This window comes from Euphorbia lathyris, chromosome 3 (genome assembly GCF_963576675.1).
Source record: "Euphorbia lathyris chromosome 3, ddEupLath1.1, whole genome shotgun sequence".
NCBI classification, from domain to species: Eukaryota; Viridiplantae; Streptophyta; class Magnoliopsida; order Malpighiales; family Euphorbiaceae; genus Euphorbia; species Euphorbia lathyris.
In genome coordinates, this window is record NC_088912.1 from 39,293,891 (window position 1) to 39,318,303 (window position 24,413).

At 32.9% G+C, this 24,413-nt stretch overlaps 1 protein-coding gene and 1 long non-coding RNA gene across 2 annotated transcripts; one reads left to right on the forward strand and one right to left on the reverse strand.

Annotated features, from left to right (window-relative positions):
• Window positions 1-7,748: 7,748 nt before the first annotated feature.
• Window positions 7,749-8,355, reverse strand: LOC136221738 (uncharacterized). Its single transcript, XR_010685293.1, has 2 exons — window positions 8,171-8,355; window positions 7,749-8,013 (listed from the first exon to the last, which is right to left on the reverse strand). It is a non-coding gene; the product is annotated as an uncharacterized lncRNA (long non-coding RNA).
• Window positions 8,356-12,489: 4,134 nt separating this feature from the next.
• LOC136222058 (vacuolar fusion protein MON1 homolog) lies at window positions 12,490-23,605 on the forward strand. Its single transcript, XM_066009535.1, has 14 exons — window positions 12,490-13,232; window positions 13,620-13,699; window positions 13,795-13,866; window positions 13,970-14,009; window positions 14,262-14,363; window positions 14,492-14,613; window positions 15,501-15,633; window positions 15,735-15,826; window positions 18,478-18,559; window positions 18,754-18,818; window positions 21,087-21,389; window positions 21,496-21,587; window positions 22,273-22,337; window positions 23,108-23,605. The coding sequence occupies exons 1-14, from the start codon at window positions 12,705-12,707 to the stop codon at window positions 23,201-23,203; spliced, it is 1,872 nt and encodes a 623-aa protein (XP_065865607.1). The 5' UTR covers window positions 12,490-12,704; the 3' UTR covers window positions 23,204-23,605.
• The last annotated feature ends 808 nt before the right edge of the window (window positions 23,606-24,413 follow it).

A 24,413-nucleotide genomic window follows, 5' to 3' on the forward strand; every position in this document is an offset into this window, starting at 1 on the left:
CAAAGAAAAGTCACGTGATAAGAAAGGGCAAATTTATCCAGATAAACTCAAGGTGGTAATTGAAAAGTCTTTTTGTCTCTCTACTTTTTTCAACTAAACGTCATCCTTAACCCTTTTTCGTCTTCACAATCTTCATTTCCACCTTCGATCAAACGTAATCAAACCAGTTAAAGACAATTGAGAAGTCTAAATTTTTCCTCTCCACAAGTTTGTCCACAAAGTAGTCACTTTTTTTTACGAAGAATGACCCAGAACAACAATTATTTTCAGTCTAACAAACGTGTGAACGAAGTACCATTCTTCTGTGTCTTTCAATGTATGAAATTGGACTCTTCAACTAGAATTTCTTCTCATTTCTTTCTTTTTTCACTTCTTTTGATTCTTCAACCATAGAGGTTGAGTTTCGTAGTTTTGCATGTACAAAAGAATGAGTTTTGCACAGTAAGGAAATTGTGGGTATTGTAGAAATGGGTTATTTGAAGATAGTCACTACTTGTGATCATGTTGTTGTTTATTATTGTTTGAAGTACTCGTAACTATTAATGGTTGATTGTTGAGTGGAATTTTTGAACTATTAGTAGTTGATAGTTGGGTATAAATCGTACTCATAATTATATATTATTTTTATATTATTAATAATTAATGTTGAATCCCCCCTTCCTCACACAATTAAAGGTTAATATAAAGCATTAGATTTAATTTATATATATTCCAAATTCCATTTGTTTTTATAAATAGATTTTTAATTTTTTTTTTGGAAAATCAATTAAAATGATGATTTACCACTTTCTTATAGTTTATATGGTTTAATTTCTATTTTTATTTTTTTTTCTATAGAAAAAACGGACTATTATTAAGAAATGGAAACATTGTTACGGAGAGCCAACGTCTCAACTAGCGAAACTTGAACACTACTCGGTGCAAAAGAGTTGCGACACGTAACAAAATTGTTGGTACAACCCGAAAAACTGCTCCTATGTCAAAACTATTCTCTGATTGAAACACTGTCGCAACAACGTTACACTTAACATAACCAGCAGTTGGCTTCTCCCAATGGATCGTCGTGTGTCCAGTTCACACCAAACCTCCCGAACTCAATTAGCCCCCTCCTTCCGCGCCTCTTTCCATTCTAACAGAAAACAGTCTGCACTTATAACAGCAGCCATGGGAGACCAGCACTTCCCCGTCCACAACTTGACATTTACGTCGCTACCAGATTTCCCACAAAATAATAACATGCCTGCTCGCTTCCTCTCTACAAATGTTGACAACATTTGCGAGACTCATTCCTCCATCCAATCCCATTTTGGTCCGAGCAGGGCCAGCTCCAGTATTTTAGAATCCCTAGGCAGGACCGATCCTAATATTTTTATGGGTCTTAGGCAAAAAAAGAGATAAAGAAGTTTTTAATAAAGAAAATGTACTTAAAAGTTTAAAATATAAATTTGGACCTAATTTAGATCTAAAATATCATATTATTTGATCATTTTCTAGGTATGAATGAGTATTATAACTACAATTAAAAAAAATTACTACATATACAGTAAAAAAAACAAATTGGGTCCTTTTTAGACAAGGCCTTATGCGGTCGCACTCCTATCCTATACTCAGGACCGGTTCATAAACATTTGGGCCTTTTATGAATTATTGTCCTACTAAATTATAATTTGCATTTTGAATTTGTAAAAATACTCAGCATAAAAAATTTGATCGGTACATGTTGTTATGTAATTAACTCAATATGTTATATTATAAAAAAAAATCGTTTTTTTATTAAATCACGTCATAAAACTAAAATACCGAGCCCAGTCATATAAGCCCACAAAAAAATACATATATTATTTTTAAGGATGAGAAATGGTTTGCGGTGGTCTATAACGTTTTGCGATGGTCCATAAATATCTGGATCTTTTTATAAATTGTTGTCCTACTAGATCATAATTTTCATTTTGATTTTGTAAAAATATTCACCATAAAATATTTGATCGATACAGGTTGTTATGTAATTAACTCAATAGTATGAGTAAATTAGTGAAAATTATTCGTGTATGAAAATATATTGTAACAAATCAACATATATTAGTCATTTTAGATTAGATAATATATATATATATATATATATATATATATATATATATATATTTATATATATATATAAGGTAAATTACATACGTGGTGTACAACCTTTACCCCAAATCACACTTTGGTGTACAACTAAAATTTTGTCACACTAAACCGTACGAGCTTCAGGTGACCTCCCACTAAAGTGTACAGCCGGTTTTTTTGACTGGTCAACGTTGGTCAACTATTCCAAGTCAGCATTTTTAATTGTAGAATTAAAAAAATGAGACCCACTTTGTATGAAATTACTAAAATATCCTCATCTTCTTCCTTAAACCCCTCTCTCCCATTTATCTCTCTAAGTTTTCTCTCAATCCTTCTCCAGGTTCGTTTTTATTCTTCGCCCTCTTCTCCCATTTCTCTTTCTCCCATTAACTCCACAGTATTATTATTCACATCACACTTCATCTTTACAAATTCAGAAGTAAAATTTACTACATAGCCTTGAAGGATTACAACCATAAACCTTGTCGATTTCTTCATACCCCAAGAAAACGTCATCGTTTTCAACAACATAATACTACCCAAAATCACCAATTCCTCCATCTCTGCCGTAATTGCCTCCACAATCTCCACCTTCTCTTTCTTTCCGTCGCCATTCACCCATTCTTCCACAACTCTAGCCACAAGCAGCAGAAAAAATCTCAAAAGATTTTTTTATAGTTCTTTCTTTTTAAACTGAACTTGAATGTAAATAGAACTTTGATTTTGGAGAAAGTTGTAAATTATTGTTCTGTTGTGAATTAAATATCTTTCATTTTCATCAAATAAAACAAGAACCATCTTTCAATCTGTGCTTTTAACAGAAAATTTATTCGTTAGAAATAAAACTGTGTCCAAGGATATACCTATAACTCCAAACAATTAGTTTTGACCATCACACTGTTGAAAGAGGAGATTTAACTAACAGTATGATAAGCACTGATAATGGTGAACTTTCCAGATTATTTTGAACAATTTGGAAACTCAGAAAGTTTTGAAAGAGAAAGCAAGTTTGGATAGAGAAGAGAGAAAATTAACAATGGCGAAGAAATTTCTTGAAAAAGAGCAGGAAGACTAGCTGATTTGTAGCAACAAAGTAGAGGAGGAGGAGGTTTAGCCAGTGGAAGAGGCGGAAGAGAGAGATAGGGTGGGAGAATTTAGGAGAGAGAAAAGATGAAATTAATATGAAAAAAAATAAAAAAAATAAAAGAAAATATAATTAAGGGTAAATTAGTCATTTAACATTAGGTGGGATCCACTTTTATTTGTTAGGAGGTTAAAAGTGATGAGGTGGCGCGTTGACTAGGCGTTGACCGGTCAAAATTACCGGTTGTACACTTTAATGGGAGGTCACTAAAAGGTTGTACAGTTTAGTGTGATAAAATTTTGGTTGTACACCAAAGTGTGATTATAGGTAAAGGTTGTACACCACGTATGTAATTTACCCTATATATATATATATTAACATTTTGGTTTAAGAAAAAAAATTAAGATTATAAAAAAATAATTATTAAAATTATATAATAATAAAAATAAAACATATATGAAAAATAAAGAGAAAAGAACTTTATTACAAATAATAAGAAGAAACATATTCTTATTATTAAGGATGGAAGGTACAGAACATGAATAATCATAGAAATAAATAAATTCTGTAATTCAAATCTTTATTCTGAATTTTAAAATTACATAAATTAAAATTATAGAAATTAAATTACAAAATAGATGGTAAAGAACATAGCATCCTGGAAATGTTTTCTACACTAAAAAAACTACAGAGACATTTTAACTTGTAAAATGAACTAGAAAAAACAACGTAACAGTACAACTACAGTTTCAGCAACTTATAACCATCTGCCCGAAAAGAAAATCGAATGAAAAGCATACAAAAATGGGGGGAAAACAAACAAATATAAGGCTTTCCGGTTTCCTAATTAGTTGTAAACAGAGCAGTGTGTGGTATTTACACTAATTGCTGCAATCATTGAATCCACAATTTATAGAAAATGGGCAGAACAGACAACATACCTGCTCTATTTAATTTTCTTACTGAATGATAAATCCATCCCATTGCCTCCAAAACTAATGTTCTATAATCTTATCATGACAGCAGTAACACAAACAGAACTTGATGATTATGCACCGTTTAATTGAAGAGCTTACTTCTTCATATGGAACTCCAAAGCAGATGTAGGAGGTGCTGAAATCCGACCCAACATATGACTGGCTTGCTTGATGAACGGATACTTCTTCATATCTACACCATATACAAGTTCAAAGAGAAATTAATTTCATATCCACAACGATAAGGAAATGTAACACACATAACAAATAAATACGGATATCAATAGTATTATTACTTTTATTATACTCTCTCTCTTTGTCTATGTCTCATCCATTAACTTGTTTTCTATTGGACTTGCAATGTTGTCCACCACTAAGCACTAAGTAGGTAGCCTAGTTTCTCCATTTACTCTTTATGCATTTTTGTCCATTCATTCATATGCATGTCTATTGTCTAATCTTTTCTATCAACCAAACAAATCTAAGTTAGTCCTGACCAAACAAGTGCTTCCCAAATGGTAGCTATTTCTCAATTATACTTAACTGACTCATTAGTTAGAATACAGTTACAATAAGTACAAAATTGCTCATATGGAATCTAAAAGGGGATTGAATCAAATTCCATTCAATAAACCATAGCTTATACATCATGCACTAGTAGCAAACAGAGAATAAATTTGACAGACCTTAATTGGGATATTTTGTTGTCAGACTCTGAAAATAGAACTTGATCACAGGATGTAACTCCAACTTATGTATTGATTCAGCACTGCATTCTTAATCAGAACAGATACCAGAACAACACCATGACTCTGGGTTTACAATAACAACTTAAACCTCTTTCATCTAACTCCAACTTAACTCATATTGCTTTTAAGCCTATCTTTTTTCTTCAGAAAAAAAATGTTATAGTATACATTAATATTACGCTCCTTATAAACCAACATATATAATAAAGTAGATTGTTCCAGTGACCAACTTCCAATGATTAGGCCCTTTACGAAACCAGTGCTGGTAGGTTTGTTTTAGAAAAAAGAGCTTCTAAAACAAAGAATCTTAATTAATAACAAGCATATAATAAAATAAATGATACTGGTGAAGAAGTAGTTGATCAAAAATTGGGTAATTGCCTACAACACACTATGATGCATACCATATATACTCACTTTATCATAATACAACATAACATATAATGTGCATGCACATGTACCTTAATTTCATGAATATATACCAATTAATTAATTGATTACCTCTATAATGATCATGTTAAGAGTGTCAATCCGGTGTTTAATGATTCTGTAAGTATATTTAAGCCACTATAGATGATATTAGAATCAATATCAAATAAATCTAGTTTGAAAGCAAGCTGTAAGGAGAAAGAAGCCAAAAAGGCGACCCTCTCAAACGGATGGATCCGCTGATGAGCATGAAAACAAGTGAAGGAGGCAGGGAAGTAAGTCTTCTAAGAACATAATAAAGGCTGCACCCAGAGCGTAATCCATTACCATGGAAATAGAAGTAAATAAACCTTTTCGACAGTCCCATGATTTAAACTGGTGGGTTCCTAAAGAGTCTGATGAAGAGATATTTATATGGATAACCCACAAAACAGGATACCTGGCAAGAATGGCAAGCTCAGCACCAAAGGGTTAGGCTTTATAGGTAAGGAAGAGGTCAACCTAGAAACTAGAATAGAGATTCTTACCGTACAACAATTCGAATGAAGCCTATATTTCAGACACGAGGGACGATGAAATCCCAGCAGGCTACATTTTAGTTATGCCTACACCAGAAAAGTAGGATGAAGGATACCCAAGTCCACTATTGATAAGCTAGAAAACATCTGGACACTGAAAGAAATCCAGAGCTCACATACCTCGGCAAGGAACTCACTTCTGAGGAAAGAGAACAATATATTTAACTATTGGTATGGAACGAAGATTGTTTTGTTTAGAACTACAAGCAGATGCCAGGGTTGGACCCTAAGGTTGCAGTACACAGGCCAGGGTTGCCTCCACACTAATGCCCTACAAAAAGGCCCCAATGAGGTCAAGAAAGCAAGCAACCTCAAAGCCCAACAGAGAGCCTATTGACCTTGTTGTGATGGTGACAACCCGGTCCTCCCCATCACATAGGATTGGATAAGTAAGCTTCCCTCTATTCATAAGTGCTAATTCCTCTAGAGCCAATCCCAATCTCTCATTTACTTAAACAGTGGATAATAGAATTAGGAACAATAGTAAAAAACTAGAATACTCAAAGACTTCAAGTGCTCTTGCTATCACTGATAGCAATCTCCTTCCAAGCGAGCTTGCATTGCAGGCCATGTGCTTGTCCTGGTTCTCCTTTCCTAATTCTTGCGAAAGAGAAAGCAATTGGAGAGAAAATACCCAACTACTCACAAGTTGTCAAGGCCCAAGGAAGCAAAGTCATGGGACTTTCTTCCCAAAAATCCTTCTCAGTCGTCAAGCTTCTTTCATTCAAGATTCATTTTGCTTTGAAGGGCAAGGCTTCTAAACTAAGAAAATAGTGCGCAGAACAGAATCGAGATAGGGATTTTACTCTTCTAAACCCATCACCATTCAGCCGTTAAAATCACACGCAACGAGAGCAGCAGAACAAAAAAAAAATCAAAAATCAAAATCAAAAGATACCAGCATAGAGTATATTCTTAGGTTCAGGTTCTCTACACGAGTATATGCTTAGTCTCTTGGGTAAATGTTCTAATATTAAAACAATAGGTAACAGAGAATGTGAATCTTACTTTGTTCAATGAAGGGTGCTGGAATAGAGCATACAATAGAGAAATTACCAGATCCACGCAATTTATTTGAGCATTCATCAAGCCAACCACCACAAGCAAGAACCTAATCGGACAGAACGATTGGACCGAACTTCTGTGATGGAGTGTGAAAAGTCTGATGAAATCGATTGAGATTGACAAGAAAATAAAGATGACCTAGAATTGGAAGAGCAACCGGGGATGGTGTGTTTGGGGGGAATGAATTGGCAGCACTGAAAATTGTTAGGTTTTCTGAAATATTAGGAGTAAAGCCATGGATTGAGGTGTACAGATTTGTTTGAGTTTTGTGGAATTAGGTTGAGCTTTTGGAATAAAGGTTTTGTCTAAAGCTTTTAGAATTTGTGTGAGCTTTCAATTTGGGAACCAAAATTACAAATTTTTTGGAGGGATTTTTTTTAGAGTACTCGGCGGTAATCTCGATGGGGGGAGGGAATACTTGGCGCTATGTCCAAATTTTTGGGGAAATTATTTGAAAGAAATAATGAGAATGAAAAATCTTATTAATATTATAGTTAAATAAAACAATGAGAATAAGGAAAACCCAAATTATTAAATTGGTTAAAAAATAAATATTTATGAGAATAAAATAAAATAAAATTTATTGAATAAAATGTTTTGTGATTAATAGTAAAACATATAATATATTCTCTTTAAAATTATGGAAATTATGTGTTTAATGAGAATATTTTTTATTCTCATTAATTTTTTCTTACTAATACTCAATTTTCTTGTAATGATGAGAACAAAAAACATGTAGATCCAAGGATTGAACTCATAATGAAAAAATGGGAACCAAAACATGATTGAATTCAACCTCACATACAATTCTACTACATATTTACCATTCAACCTAGCACTACAGGTTACTATAAATCCAAGTTTACATACTTTTAAACCATAGCAATCTTAATAATTATCAAATTTGAAACAAATTATGATCGGAGGCTTCCGTAAATCAGAGGCCCTAGGCAACTGCCTATGCAACCTGCCCTAAAGCCGGCCCTGGGTCCGAAAGCTTGCAAACTAGCCACTTCCCAACACACCTTAATATAATCACAACCCAAGAATAAATGTCAACCATGTCCAATATCCGATAAATATAATAAGCAATTACTCGAAATGATAACATATGTTGTATCAGTATTGGTCTAAGAGACAATAGTTTTTTACATAATTTCCACATAAACAAATTAATTTTACCCGGAATATGAAAGCTCCATAATCGACTCCAATCCGCACTAGCCAGGTTCCCTGTGCGTGTATCTTCAAGCAAATGATAACCGGATTTAGACGAGCAAACATCTCTGGAAAAATACCAAATGAACTTATAATCTCTAGCCACTACATACACTACTATGTTAGAAATAATGTCAACTTCCCGATGTGAGAACCATTCAACCAACCTACTCCGATTTCAAATATAAGTTTATGGTTTAAAAAGATCATAAACTATCACATCTTTATTTTCATTAGTGCAAACAAAGATGATGTGACGACTTCATCAATTAATCACATATCATGTCATACTAAAACCAAATCTCCTCTCCCAATTTTTTTTTCTTTTTCATAATTTTTATGCACTAACAATTATGTGTTATTATTTTTATTTATTTTTATTATTTGATATTATCAAAAAAAAATTATGTTTTTTTATTTTTATTATTTCTTATAAGTTAACTTTAATATGGATAAAAAGATGTATATATTATTATTTTTTATAAAAAGAAAAAGATAGATAATTATAATAGATAGATCATATAATAGATTTGATAAAGGTAATAATAATATCAGTAGTTGAACTTTGGACCCAAAGTAATAGTCTGAAGTTTGAACAACAAGCTGCATAAACTGAAACGGGATCCAAATTATCATGGTTTTGAAAACCGGATCGGACTCGGTTGAACCGGTTCGACCAGGAACCAGCCAGACATCCGTCCGGTTATGCATATTGGGGTCAAATCCATTGACCCCATGTGACTTGGGTCAGACCGGCAAACCGGTATCAACCCGGTGACCCGGACCGAACCTGGTTTACTTGCAAAAACTGATTTAACTAAAGAAACCTAAATCAGTTTCAATTTTGGCTTAATACATTATTTGTCCCTGAACTTATCCAAAAAGTTTGATTGACCCCTGAACTTTTAAAGTGTTCCAATAGCCCTCTGAACTTGCATAAAATGTTCAGTTAGCCCCCTCACTCGGTTGTAAAAAAGTAAATTAAATGCGGAAGATGTATTCCACGAATCTTGAAAAAAGTAAAACGACCAAAATCGGAGTATACAAATATAATATTAGAGAAAACAAGTTGTATAGTTGAGCAAGCAATAACTTCATTTTTAATCTATTTTTTAATTATGTAATAACATTCTAAGATGCGTGGAATACATCTTCCACATTTAACTTACTTTTTTATGACCGAGTGATCAATTGATTACATTTTACGCAAGTTCAGGGGACTAACTGAACATTTTCTGTAAGTTCAGGGAGCTATCAGAACATTTTGAAAGTTCAGAAGACCAATCAAGCTTTTAGAATAAGTTGAAGGAGCAAATGACCTATTAAGCCTTCGATTTTTTTCGGGTTTCATTATTCCCAATTTCTCGATCTCTGTTTCTTTCTTTCTCGTTTCAAAAAAATTTCCCTAAATCTTCAAATCGACTTCCATCATCAAGATCCGATGAATCGTTGCATCTACTACATCATCAACAACGAGCTCTTTCTTCCTCCTCCTGCATCAGACGATTGTGGCGGCTCTTCCCCGATCTCTTTCTTCCTTCAATCCTTTCCTTTTTGTTGTTGCATGGTGTTTTTCTTTTCTAAACCTGCTTCTGTTTATTTTGAAGTGTAATTGAAAAGTAAGGTAAGTGAGGGTAGATGATAGTAAATTTTCCTTTATTTCTCTTACACCCCGATTTGGTGGGGAAGCAAAGGTTAAACAAATTTTTTTTCCAAAATTAGCCTCATCCAAACATAAGAGCTGAGAAAGAATAAAATTCTATGCTTTTTTATTCCTTTCTTATGATCTTTTATTCCTTTTTTTTTCTTGGTTCAAACTTTGTAATTTTTGTGAATAAAAGTTTTCCTTCACAGCTGAAACTTTGTAATTTTTGAGAACATAAATTTCAGCAAAAATTATAATAATTTTGTAATTTTTATAAAATGGCTAAATTTTTTTTCTATGGGACAAGTAAAATGAATAATTGTGTGATTTAGCTTTCCATATTTAGAAAAATTAATCTGTAATAATTTAATTAACTTTAATTAGAACTTTTTTTCTAAAAAAAGAAAGTTAAGAACTTATTTAGTTTATAGAAAAATAGAAATTATAATTAAAATAAGGATATATAAGTAATTTTGTACATAATCTTACCTTACTTTACCTTCAAACCAAACATAATTACATGACTAAACCATCACTTACCTTACCTCCTATCCAAACATAACAAATTATTTTATACACCTCACTTACTTTACCTTAACTTACTTTACTTTAACTTACTTTACTTTACTTACTCTCAATCCAAACAAGGTCTTATTGTGTTAATGAGATTTTATCCTTACAAAAAGAATAATTTCCTACTTATTGAAAAACATCCTACAGTGGTGGTTGTCAATGGAACGCAATTTTCTTTTATTTTCATATCTGTGTGTTTGGAGATTAATGGAGGAGAGAGTTAAAGGAGATAATGGAAAGGGTACCTGTGTTGTTGGGTATTAGCCATTGTTTGGGAGTTTGGAGAGTTAAAGTAGGTAATGGAAAGGGAAGAGAAAGTGATGGAAAGGAAACTTAAGCCTTTGTTTGGGAGTTTTGAGGTTAATGGAGTTGAGAGTTAAAGGAGGTAATGGAAAGTGAAGGGAAGTGATGGAAATGAAAGTTAAAAATTAACCTTGTTTTATAGAATGTAAATGAGGTTAAATGTTTAACTTCGTTTGGGAGTTCAAATCTGGAGGGGGAGGAAAGTTAAATTTATTCTGCAGAGACAAAAAATTTTAAAAAAGTTTACGTTACTCCCATTAACCCCCAATTTGGAGGTTAGAGTTTGGAGGTTAGAGGAAGTAAACATTTAACCCTATTAACCTCCGTTTACTCTCAAAAAATAACTCTCAAACAAGGTTAACTTAATACTTAACCTTCCATTACTTCCATTTACTTCCATTAACCTCCTCCCAAGTAAGGGCTAAAAATTAACATTGTTTGGGAGTTCATAGGATGTAAATAAGGTTAAATGTTTAACTTCGTTTGAGAGTTTAAATCTGGAGGTGAAAGAAGGTTAAATTTACACCGCAGAAAGAGACAAGAAATTTTAAAAAAAGTTTACATTACTTTCATTAACTCTAATTTAGAGGTTAGAGTTTGAAGGTTAGAGGAAGTAAACATTTAACCCCATTAATCTCCATTTACTCTCAAAAAAATAACTTACAAACAATGTTAACTTAATACTTAACCTTCCATTACCTCCATTTACTCTCATTAATCCAATTAATTTTTAGGGATAAGTACACAAAAGATGCTTGTGGTTTACACGTTTTACAAACTCGAACATATGGTTTTTTTTGTAAAGAGAGGTCTGTACTAAACGTCGTTAGCAAACAGAAGCAAAATTGACTAACGGTGTTAAAATTTAAAGAGAAAAGAGTTAATTTGGTCATTATATTTATTTATTTTATAAATTAACCCCATAATTATCTAATTATCACAAATAAACCCTAAAATCAAAAATAAAAATAAAAATACCATCTTTTCCATCCGTTTTTAATTTTTGATTTTCATTCTTCTTTCTCTCTCTTCTTCTTCTTTTTCTCCTTCTCCTCCTCCTCCTCCTCTTTTCTTCCTCCTCTCTTCTCCTTTTTTTTTTTTGAAATTCCCATTGAAGAACGTCTGGAATTTTCGGACGTGATGATGAATCACGTCTGGAAATTCCAGATGTTCTTCAACGTCTGGAAATTCCAGACGTGAACGTCTGGAATCTGGAAATTCCAGACATTCCAGACGCTGGAATCTGGAAATTCCAGACGTTCTTCAACGTCTGGAAATTCCAGAAGTTGAAGAACCGGAATTTCAATTTTTTTTTTTAAAGAAAAAGAAGAAGAAAGAAGAAGAAGACGAAGAAGAAGAAGAGAGGAGAGAGGAGAGAGAGAAGAGAGAGAAAGAAGAATGAAAATCAAAAATTAAAAACGGATGGAGAAGATGATATTTTTTATTTTTATTTTTGATTTTGGGGTTTATTTGTGATAATTAGATAATTAGAGGGGTTAATTTATAAAATAAATAAATATAAGGACCAAATTAACTCATTTCTCTTTGAATTTTAACACCGTTAGTCAATTTTGCCTCTTTTGCTAACAGCGTTTAGCACAGACTTTTTTTTGCAAAAAAAAAACCACAGGTTCGAGTTTGTAAAACGTGTAAACCACACACATTTTTTATGTATATATATATATAAATATTATTTATAATGTCCGGTTCAACCAAACCGAATTAAATCAGGTCCCGTTTTTAAATCATTGCAAATTATTCAAAGAAGTTCATAACCACCAAAGACACCTACCGGTCAGAGCTCGTCTCTCTCATATTACTTCATCAGTGGGCGTCTGAACCACCATCGACGACTGGTAGACTGCCACAAGCCAAACAATCTCACCAAATATCCACCTCAAACCTGTTTTTTCGTTTCTAAACTAATTCTCGTACAAAACTCCAACTTAAGCCTCAATTGTCCGCCGGATTGCATCAATGTCCACCGCCTCTGGTTCCGGCGACGATACGAACCCTAATCCTAAGCCTCTTGAAGGTCATTTTGAATCGGTAACTATTGAAGATTCTAATCCCGTCATTCAATTAGAAGCATCGGAGGAGCCAATTGGAGAATCCGATAACATCGTTCGTAGTGATGAAGCATCGGCGGGACCGCAACAGGAATCATCCTTTAATGGATCACTAGAAGACAACGGTAATCACGAGGAGAGAAATTCTGAAGATGAGACAACAGAATCTGGAAGTGATGCGAGGGGTTTTGGCGATGGTGACGGTGCCAGTAGTGTTGTGTGGAGGGCGAAGAATTCGGAGCTGGAAGTGGACGGACCTCCAAGCCCTAGCAGTAGTGGATATGCCGGCGAGAGAGGGAGTAGTAGCGCCAGTAGTGGCTCGAGGATTGGTGACCTGAGTGAAGATGAGATACGGGAAATTAGGAACGATGGTCACGTCGAGGGCGCTTTGGACTCGCAAGCAGCCTGGGTGCCTGGAAAACGGCATGTCAATGAGGTAATGCTATCGTTTAACTACTTGCACAGGATTTTTAACCTTCTTCTGCCTACATTTTACTGGATTTGGCTATCGTTTGATAAAATAGGACATTTATATTAGTTTGCAGTAGAATGCTTAGCGTATACATACATGAACTTTTGCTGTGGAATGCATTGGCCTTTCTGTTCTGCAGTGTATTCTGCAGTGTATTACAGATTGACGTCATATTAACTGGCAAAATTACTTTAAACTTTGTTCATTCTAAAAGCTGATAAAACTCAGGCTGGTGACCGTTTGATAATTTAAAGTTTTTTCTACTGTTTAGTTTTACTTTCACGCTTTAGCCTGTAATACACTTGCTACACTGATTATGCTCAATGTACAATATTGATTAATGAAATGCAGGATGATGGTTCCATCTCATGGAGGAAAAGAAAAAAGCATTTCTTTGTATTGAGTCACTCTGGGAAACCAATATATTCCAGGTTTGCCTCAGATGCCATGTGAACAATAACAAGCTTTTATTTGCCTCAGCACAGGAGAGTTAAAACTTATTTCCTTGATATCTCTTGCATTCCAGATATGGTGATGAGTACAAGCTAGCAGGATTTTCAGCAACCTTGCAAGCCATCATTTCTTTCGTTGAAAATGGGTATATATTTAAGAAGTCTTCTATTTTTAAACATGTAGATTGAAAGATATTTTCCTTTTAAGGTATTCAAGGAGATTTAATTTGTTTTCTTGCTGTTTTTCAGGAGCGATCGTGTCAAATCAGTTAGGGCAGGCAAGCACCAGGTCCGGTTATAAATTCTTAGGATCTTTTTTAGGGGATTGTGTCAAAATCAAAAGTTCTATTTCATGCTCTTAGATTATTGGGGAAATATTATTAAAAAGCTTAGTAGTAATGAATTAATGCTTACGACAAGTAACCGAGTCAGTGAAACAATTCAACAACCTCTTACTGTTTCTCTTTTGTTTGTTAAATAGATTCTTTAGATATCAGTATACCCAAATTATGCCTAAAGTTTGAAACTATTGCTTGTTTAGGTGGTTTTTCTTGTAAAAGGACCAATTTACTCAGTTTGCATCAGTTGCACAGAAGAACCATATGAATCATTAAGGGGGCAATTGGAGCTATTCTATGGTCAGGTAGCCATAGGTTCCCTCTCTCTGCATCTGAAGCACTCGTTTACCGTCTTGCTTCTTTTCGGTGAATAAAAATGATTAACTGTTTGTATATTTGTTCTCATATATTATTTATTGCAATCTTTATGCAGATGATACTCATTTTAACAAAATCAGTAAATCGATGTTTTGAAAAGAATCCAAAGTTTGATATGACACCCTTGCTTGGTGGCACAGATGTTGTCTTCTCATCTCTTATACATTCCTTTAGTTGGTTTGTTTCTCTTCTCCCATTTCAAATAACTGCTTCTATTGGATCTTAAATTATAACATATTATTTTTGATCAAAAAAAAAAAAATTATAACATATTATTCTTGCTTCTGAGGGGGGGATTTCTTTTTATTGCTTTGTCCAATGGAATGTGCAGAGCATATATACCAAATTAAGAAAAAATTTAGTGTTGCAGACTTGAGCTTTAATGAACAATATAGAAGATGGAAAAAGTGGAGATAACTTAGGAACTGATAGGAAGATCTATTTCATGTGCCTACTTTTGCTGGAGTTAAATAATAAAACAGTCCCTGCTTCTGATCATGGGAGCTATATGCAATGTGCAATGTAGAATCGTTGGTATAAAATATTCTGCAACAAATCAAATTAAGAATAAGACAGTCTTTGTTGCAGTGAAGTGCATATGAACAATCCATATGATGTCAATAATAATGGACCTTATTAGAAGATCGAAGAGTAAGATCTGAACATTTTGTTATGTAGATGATATAAATAATATAATATTGATTACAACGTAAAATTTGAATTGTAAAAGCTATAGCTATATTTGTTCATTTTTATGGACTATTTTGAGAAATTATGAAGCTTTGGCGTCAATAGAACTGTCCCCTCCATTACAGGTTGAGGATGTTGCTTTATTATTTGATAAACTAGAAGTATGATATATGTTCTGTTTTATCTTTTTATCTGTATGTGTTAGACTTTGTACTCTTGAAATTTTTTTATAATATATTTTAAGCTGCCTCTTACACCTTTTATTTATTTATTTTTAATTTTTCTTCTCTGTTTATAAGATAACCTAGTGCACTATCCATGTCGTTCAGCCTCTATTGTAAATGTGATTGTTGGAGTTTGTTTTACTTCCTCAGGAACCCGGCAACATTTCTTCATGCATATACTTGTCTTCCCCTAGCTTATGCGACAAGGCAAGCTGCAGGTGCTATATTGCAAGATGTTGCTGATTCAGGTGTACTCTTTGCAATATTAATGTGCAAACACAAAGTAAGCACATGCTTTTCTCCCTGTCTGATCTTCTTTCCATTTCTTTTATACATAGCAGTACCCTTCTTGATAGAGCTCTTTTGACTGAAGTCAAATTGCAGGTTGTCAGTCTAGTTGGTGCTCAGAAAGCGTCCCTTCATCCCGATGATATGCTGCTGCTTTCCAATTTTATCATGTCATCAGAATCATTTAGGTAAGTGGAGTTAATCTTGTTATGTTAACTGTGATAAGATTTTAATGTAAAATGTAAATGTATAGAAGTACGCTGGTAAGGTTATATTTCATATTGGTCTGTATGGCACACTAGAGCACAACGGGGTCTTGGATCCTTGGCGCAAGGCGATGGTGCGCGCCTTACACAAGGGGTGCGCCTTAGTGTCACAAGGCGTACTAAAAGGATAAAATTTATAAAAATATAAATGATAATATTTAAAATATAAGAAATGATAAGTTGTAAAATCAAATGCAATAAAATACTAAACCATAGTATTCTTAATCATAAATAATTTCTAACATGCAATAAACAACATATGGTCTGGAGTGTTTCTTGTTTCTCTTCTATTTCTTCATTTTTTTCCCCCTCTGCTCTGTGTTAATGCATTTTTTTCATTGTAAGTTTGTAACATTGTACTTGTGTATGTCTCTTCAAATTCTGAGGCGTTCTTTTTTTTATTATTATTATGGGTTAAAGTGTAAAAATACCCCTAACGTTTTGGGTCAGGAGCAATTTTACCCCTAACGTCTAGAATGGTGCAATTTTACCCCTAACGTTGGTAGCCAAGAGCAATTTTACCGCTAACGTTGATAGTTTGGGTCAATTTCAGACACTATTATAAAACAGAGATATTTTTGTTCCTTATTCTGCATCAATTGCATACCAATTCATTCTAAAAAAAGGATTTCATGTTTTTTTATAATTTAATAATAGAATTGGAGATTAATATTTATAAATTCGATGAATTTTTTGAATTTTTTGTCTAATTCGTACAAAAGACTGTGTAATTTTTTTATTTTTTGTATTTTTTTTCACATCCCAATATATGTTTGTGATTTGTTACTGATAAAATGACGCACTTGTTAAGTGTAGATGACAAGATTCATGACCGAAAAGACGGTTTGATGATTATTTCTCAAATTAACCCAATTTATCAACGTTAGAGGTAAAATTGCTCTTGGCTTCCAAAGTTAGGGGTAAAATTGCTCCTATTATTATTATTTTAGACACTAGATGTGTCTCTAATCTAATGGTGAATATTAGACCTATATTTAACTCTTTTAAAACCCTATTTAACTTTTTTAAACCCTATTTAACTCTTTTTTTTTTTTCTTTTGGTGAGTAACCCTATTTAACTCTTTTAAACGCTATCTAACTCTCTTAGACCCTATCTAACTCTCTCAAAACCATGTTTCCACATAGAGGCTCCATGGTGCGCCTTTTATCAACATGTCTAGGCGCACGCCTGAGTGGCAGCGCCTGCCATGGGAGGTACTGTGGCGCTAGGCCTAGGGCCTTGTGCGACATGCACTGAAGGCGCCATGGCATCGCCGTTAACAACTATGGGTGAAGTCTAACTTGTTCATTGTCAAATCTTCCTGCACACGATTTTTCTTTTACTTGATAGTTTTAATTGGTAAGCTTTTTTAATAACTCCATTGTACCTTCGCTTTTTGGTTGAAATGATGCTACTAGATTCTTAATTTCCCCATTCTCCTTTTTGTAATCTGTTTTAGAACTTGTTTACTGATCTTTGATTTCTGCCAGTCAGAAAAGAAGAAATTTTTTGTAGATATTATCCACCACATGAATTATGGATCACGCACTAAAATTTCAACATGTGGTGGTACTTGTTAACGGAGTTGTTAGCATAATAAACTTTAAACTTTCAGAAGGAGATATTATATCAATGCTTTTTTCTTTCCCATACACATTTTTGTTTTATATTTGTTATCAGTGTCTAAGACAGTAGAAAAGGGAAAAGCTATATTGTGGTGATGTAAGATTCTTTTTATTAAGGATCATGTAGATATTGAAGATTCTTATTTGTTGGTTCACAGTTTTCATAAACAGGAATTGAGATTGGCTGGCCTAATATAGGTTTAGGGGTAAATCCCTAATGGGTACTTTCAGGGAACCAATTGAACTAAAAGCACTAAAAGCTTAAGCTGATAGTTAAAGGCCCAATACATATTAATATCTGACACACCCCTGTACCCAGATGCAATTGGGCTTGAAGTGTGAATAACACAGGCCCATCTTACTATGTATTGAAAATAAATCAACAAATGGGGTTGCTAGGTATCTAACCCTTGATCACTTGGTCAAAGAGGCTCTGGTACCATGTCATGGAACCAATAAAACTAAAAGTTTAAGCTAATAGTTAAAAGCCCAATTCATATTAATATGTGACACGTAGAATGGGTTAGTTCAATGGTTATGGACTCATAATCACTCTTAACATCAACATAATCCTGTAAGCAAAATTGACAACAGTAAACAAAAAAGCAGCTGCATATCTCAACCTCCTTCTGATTTGATAAAAAATTTCTAAAAATTCTTATCAGTGTTAACTCCAATTAAGTTCTTTCAATAAGTATAGCAACACGTTGCAATTTTATTGACTGGTCAATACTCCACATGGTGGATAAAGTTAGACATAAGAATGTATCAGGTAGAGAACCAATTTTCCCTTTTGTTTGGTGGTTGACAATTTTTTTTTTCTTTTATCTTTGTCTTCGTTATACTTGCTTTAGACAAATGAGTGGTTAGTTTCACAATTAATATGTGGTGGTGGTGAGAACCTCTGAATATTGCCTTGCCTTATATGTTCTTTTCCCTTTATGCAGGACATCTGAATCTTTCTCACCAATCTGCCTGCCAAGATATAATCCCATGGCATTTCTATATGCTTATGTTCATTTTCTTGATGTGAGTTACATTTGATATCAAAACTCTTCTAGGTCATATTCAACCAATTTAATATATATATATATATATATATATATATTGGAAGGACTCATAGGTTGTTACTTATATATATGATTTTTGCTTTCATGAATTTAGTTTGTTCTTGTTATGCCTTCGTTGGAAATTAAACGACATTTACAATTTAAATTGGGCAGGTTGACACATACTTAATGCTGCTTACGACTAGTTCAGATGCCTTTTATCATCTCAAGGATTGTAGGTAAATTAAGTTGATTGTAAGTTTGCACATTAATTGGCTTTAGACTATGAGAGTGGAGGGTTATAAAGTTTTGCTGTTTGGACCTAGAGAAGAACGGTGAAAGAAAATTACACTACTTATATCTTGAAATTGGTGGAGAGATCTGCAAAAGAATCTGTATCACTACTTGAGGTCTTTTGAATTTTCAATCAAGGTCTCAAACCTATGTGATATGAACAGCAGTAGTATACAATATATTGAGCAAAATGTTATCCACATTTATCAAAGTACAAAAGCAGCTCTAAATAAATTAGAAATAGTGAGCATCATGCTATTCAATAAGTTCCCTAAGTATCAAAAAAAAAAAAAAAAGTGCTTCCATTACAAAACCATTTTTTTCTTCTTCAGTAAATTGCTAATTCATAGACTTCTTATTTTCATCATAATGTAGAAGATATGATGAAATAAAGATTTTTGGTTCTATCATGATAGAATAGGAGTAAGTATTTAATTATTCAATTTTAACATTTATCATGTGTAAGCTGTGGAGGGCATTTTGTGAAGGTTAGTGGTAAATCATTGTATTTAAGATAGGAAGATTATAATCTTGTTAGTGCCACTCAGTCTTGTTATTTATGATCGTTTTGTCTGCATACTGCATAAAGACTAGTTAAAGTTATTAAACTTGATTCTCAGCATTTCATTTTAAGGAAAATTGCAAAAAAGTATTCTATGGTGGGTACTTTGTATCACCATACATTGTGGTTTTCTCTGTTTTATTGTCTTCGGGTGCTGTTAGAGAATTGCAAGTGACAACAAAAGAAGCTTACAACATAAAAGAAAAACTCATTTCTTTTTTTTAATGTCAAAATCTCATAGTTGTCAAATCGAGATTCAACTAGTGAATCGAAATCCACATTTTGTGAATCGTGACTCGTGAATTGAATCGAATCGTAAGGTTCGGTTCAAATTCATAATACTGTAGAAAAATAAAATATTTACCATGTGGAACTCAAATTATTATCAAATATTAGTCTAGCAATTTTAATGTAAAAAAAAAAAAAAAATCATATCAACCAAGTACTTAAAATTCAAATCTAATGCAAATGTAATCCTAATAAAACTAATTGACAAATCGGACTCTATTTAATAACTTAGTGGAGATGGAGAGTTTGAGTTTCTGACTCTGTTTTTTTTGCCTTGTTGTCAACTTGATAATGATGGAATAGAACTAATTTAAGTTGATAACTTGATAAATAACAATCGGACTAGAGGAGAGTGAGTTTAGTAGTTAGTGTTGTTGAAGTTTTTGATGAACGGTGATGAGGATCCGGCTTGAAATAGAGCTAAGCTTCTGTTATAATTTAGATTCGCCCTATAGATTCGTCTCGAAATATAGCTGAATCGAATCAAATTGTTCGAACCATAAGATTATAATAACAGTGCAAAATCTTACCTTAAAATATTATTGTCCCTTAAGTGTCGAATATTAAACCATGCTGTTGTTTTGAATTTTATACAATTTGTTTGAACATTTTTTCTGATGGTATCCAGGAACATAGTAACAGAGTACTACTAAGCACTGTTGTTAGAATCTTACGATTCTTGATTCGAATCTTACAATTCGATTCGTTTCAGCTTTATTTTGAGCCGAATCTATAGGCGAATCTAAATTATAACAGAATCTTATGATTCCCGCTTCGAATAATACGATTCGATTCAACTTTATTTCGAATGGGATCTTCATCACCATACATCAAAAACTTAAACAACACTAACTACTAAGCTCACTCTCCTCTAGTCCGGTTGTTATTTATTAAGTTGTCAACTCAAACTAGCTCCATTCCATCTTATCAAAACAAGGGAAAAAAACAGAGTCAGAAATTCAAGCTTTTCATCTCAACTAATTATTAAACAGAATCCTTGTGGAATTAGTTTTATTAGGATTGCAATTGCATTGGATTTGAGTTTTAAGTACTTGGTTAGTATGATTTCTTTTTTTTGACATTAATATTGCATTTCTAGACCTTTGAGTTCAGCATGGTAAATATTCTATTTTTTTATAATATTATGAATTTTAACAGAATCTTACGGTTCGATTCACAAAATGAGGATTTCGATTCACGAGTCGAATCCGATTTGACAATTATGTTACCAAGTATAAACCAAAAATTTGAAAAACAGAATAACTTGTTTCTTAGGTGTTGAAAGTGTTAGACCACATTACATCTTGGAATATTATGGAGTAAACAGTATTTTGTTTCCTTTTTTCTTCCTTTGTCATGTCAGACTTCGTATTGAAATGGTTCTTCTCAAGTCGAATGTTCTTAGTGAAGTTCAGAGATCCATGCTAGAAGGAGGGATGCGTGTTGAGGATCTGCCTGGTGATCCATTACCTCGTGCTGGAACTGCTTCTCCGCATTTAGGACAACACAGACTACAAACTGAGTCCCCTGAAAGATTTAGAGAATCTCATGTTGGCAATGGTGGTCCTGCTGGACTTTGGCATTTTATATATCGCAGTATATATCTGGATCAGTATGTATCTTCTGAGTTTTCATCACCAATTAACAGTTCACAACAACAGAAACGGTAACACTATTTCTGTATCACTTATCTCACATAATTTTTGAGTTGCCCACTTGAAGTGATCTTTCTGTCTTTATTGTATTGGTTGAACTAATGTCCTGTTCTGCAGATTGTATAGGGCTTACCAGAAACTTTATGCTTCCATGCATGATAAAGGAAATGGGCCCCACAAAACCCAGTATAGAAGAGATGAGAATTATGGTAAACTGAGTTCTGTTTTATTACTTCTTTTATTAGTTATAGCTCATATGCTAAATATATTAGAATATATATTTACCTAAACCATCTTAATAATTCCTAAATAGCCTACTTTTGTGTTTTCTTCACATTTAATACTTAAGTCAAGGTATGGTGAAATTTTTTCTCAGGGTAAAAAATAGGCTTCAAGGTTTTCTGTTCTTACCATTCACATTTTTTTATGTCATGAGTTGAAAACTAAAGATTAGTTTGTTCTGGAAGAGAAGAATGGATATTGTTTTGGAATATAGAACATATCACTTATTTTACTGTACCCTAAGCTGCATACGTCTTCATAGTAACACTGTACATTTCCTTTCCTTCACTTTACCTCGTTTTTTTTTCTTAAGCTACATATGTCTTCATAGTAACACTGTACATTGTCTTTCCTTCACTTTGCCTTGTTTTTTCCCCCATTTTTCCTTATTTGCTAGTAGCCATATACTCTAGGATACTTACAGAAGGTTCTAGTGCTTGTGTTTGAAATTTGACCGAATTTTTGTGCCACAATAAATATTTTTCACAAATCGAATTTGCATATTGATGATATGTTTAGTTCAATAGACTGATTTTGTGCTATCTGAAACTTTTTTTTCTAGTTGAATAATGGCATAGTTAGTTGAATATTTTTGTTTCCCTTTTGTAACAGTTCTACTCTGTTGGGTCACCCCAGATTTCGAACTTTATGCAGCATTTGATCCACTTGCAGACAAGGTTCTACTCATTTTTCTACTGATTTTTTACTATTGTAGGAAACACTACTACTATGAAAATAAAATTAAGCATCATAGCTATTATTTGAAGTTCTTTTTTTTTTTTTGATAATTATTTGAAGTTCTGAAGGTAAGTCCTTTAATATGTATGCAAAGTTTTAATATTTGTGAACTTATCATTCAATATGTATGCAAAGTTTTAATATTTGTGAACTTATCATTCAATCATAAGTTTTCTGAATTTCAATAGCATATTAGTTCCAATTTATACTAAGTCATCCAACTAAATTTTGTGTATATATTATAAATAGTTATTGTAATTCTAAAATCAGCATATGAAAATTTTGATGAAATATGTTCATTTTTCTAAAAAAAATAAACTTCATAAAAAATAAATTCACCATACAATTTTAACTTTTTCTGAACTTGCATCTTTATATTCCTTAGGGCATAGTTGTTTGCCATTAGTTAATGCTAGTGTGCATAAATCCTAATATGAATATTATTTGAGTTATTCTTTTATGTATTTGCACACCTTTTTGTACTAAAAATCAAAAGTTTCATGTGGATGACTCGTGGAGAAACGTGAATGCATAACATAAAAGATATAGCAAGAGATTGTCGGTGTGATCTGAAGTTTTCCACTGTTTGTATTACCTTGGAAGTAATTTTATCAGTTATATCTATTTTAAGACCATCTAATTCATAGAGTTTTGTCCAATCATTGGCATATATATCGTATTGAGCTTTTTGTTTGAATTGTATTTTCAGGCTTTGGCAATAAAGACCTGCAACAGGGTTTGCCAATGGGTGAAAGATGTCGAAAATGAGATTTTTTTGCTGGGAGCAAGCCCTTTTTCATGGTGATATCCCATCCAAATTTATTATACAACACTGCATGTATATTAGTTTTGTTTATTTGTTAGAAAAGATCTCACATATTTTTTCCCCCAACCCACTGTTTATCTGCATACCCTAGCAGTTCACAACCAATTCATCTATTATGTTCTTTCCAAACGTTTGCATATTTGTTGTAGTCACCATAAGTTAAGTTGTAAGAGCAGTTTAAAATGTAAAAGCAGTTCTCTCCACTAGTCTCGTTTTCCAGCATAGAAGAGAACTTCAGGAGGCGAAAACTTTTTGATACTGTGATTTTTCCATTGTATGTATTCTTTCCTCCATAAGGACTGAACTTGGATGAATTTTACATCTTTGTAGTATCATAATTTTTCTTCATAGAAAATAATGACACTTCTATTTTCTGCTTAATGATCCTTAAATGCTAAGCTAAATGAAATTGTATTATAGATAGCATAATGCAACAGCAAGGACCAGTTGCAAGCATATAAAAGCCATATCCTCTCTGTATAGAAAATTTATTCTGTGGAATGTCTCCATGGTTATTGACTGATGGATTGGTATATTTCACATGGTATGTTCAATGCGCACATTCACACAATATGGTTTTTGTATGGAGATATTAGTTAGTTGTTGTCCTCAGAATCTTATCACATGATCAAACATTAGTTACGTGTGGACTATTGTTTGTGTATAACATTGACCATTTGTAATTTGAGTTTATTAATTGGGTCCTGGTTGTCCGCATTCTTTTGATTGTTTTAGCTCTTAATACTTATTTATACTGGTAAAATGAAGTCTTATTTTATTTTATTTTTTAAAAGGAAAACTTCACTATATTTTGTCATTGTCCGTCAAGTTTTTACATGTGGAAAACTGAAGATGAAACCCAATATACATGGTGTATTATTATCTTTGAATTGAAATCAAATTATTAATGCCTATGATTTCAAAGCTAAATTGTTATCTATACCTTTTAGCTTTTAACCATGTGGAGAGCTCCTTGCATCTCCATTATGGGGACAATTTCAGTGTTTTTTATAGGAAAAAAAAAGCATCACGATATCATTCCAATATTTTATTTTAACACATGATAATCTATGATAATTTACTTTTTGGTAACACTGAATTCATACTTGCCAGATTAGTTGTGAGTATCTAATTCAATTTTAAAAAATGACTCATTTTTTTATGTATTGAAATTGTATTTTTTGAAGTT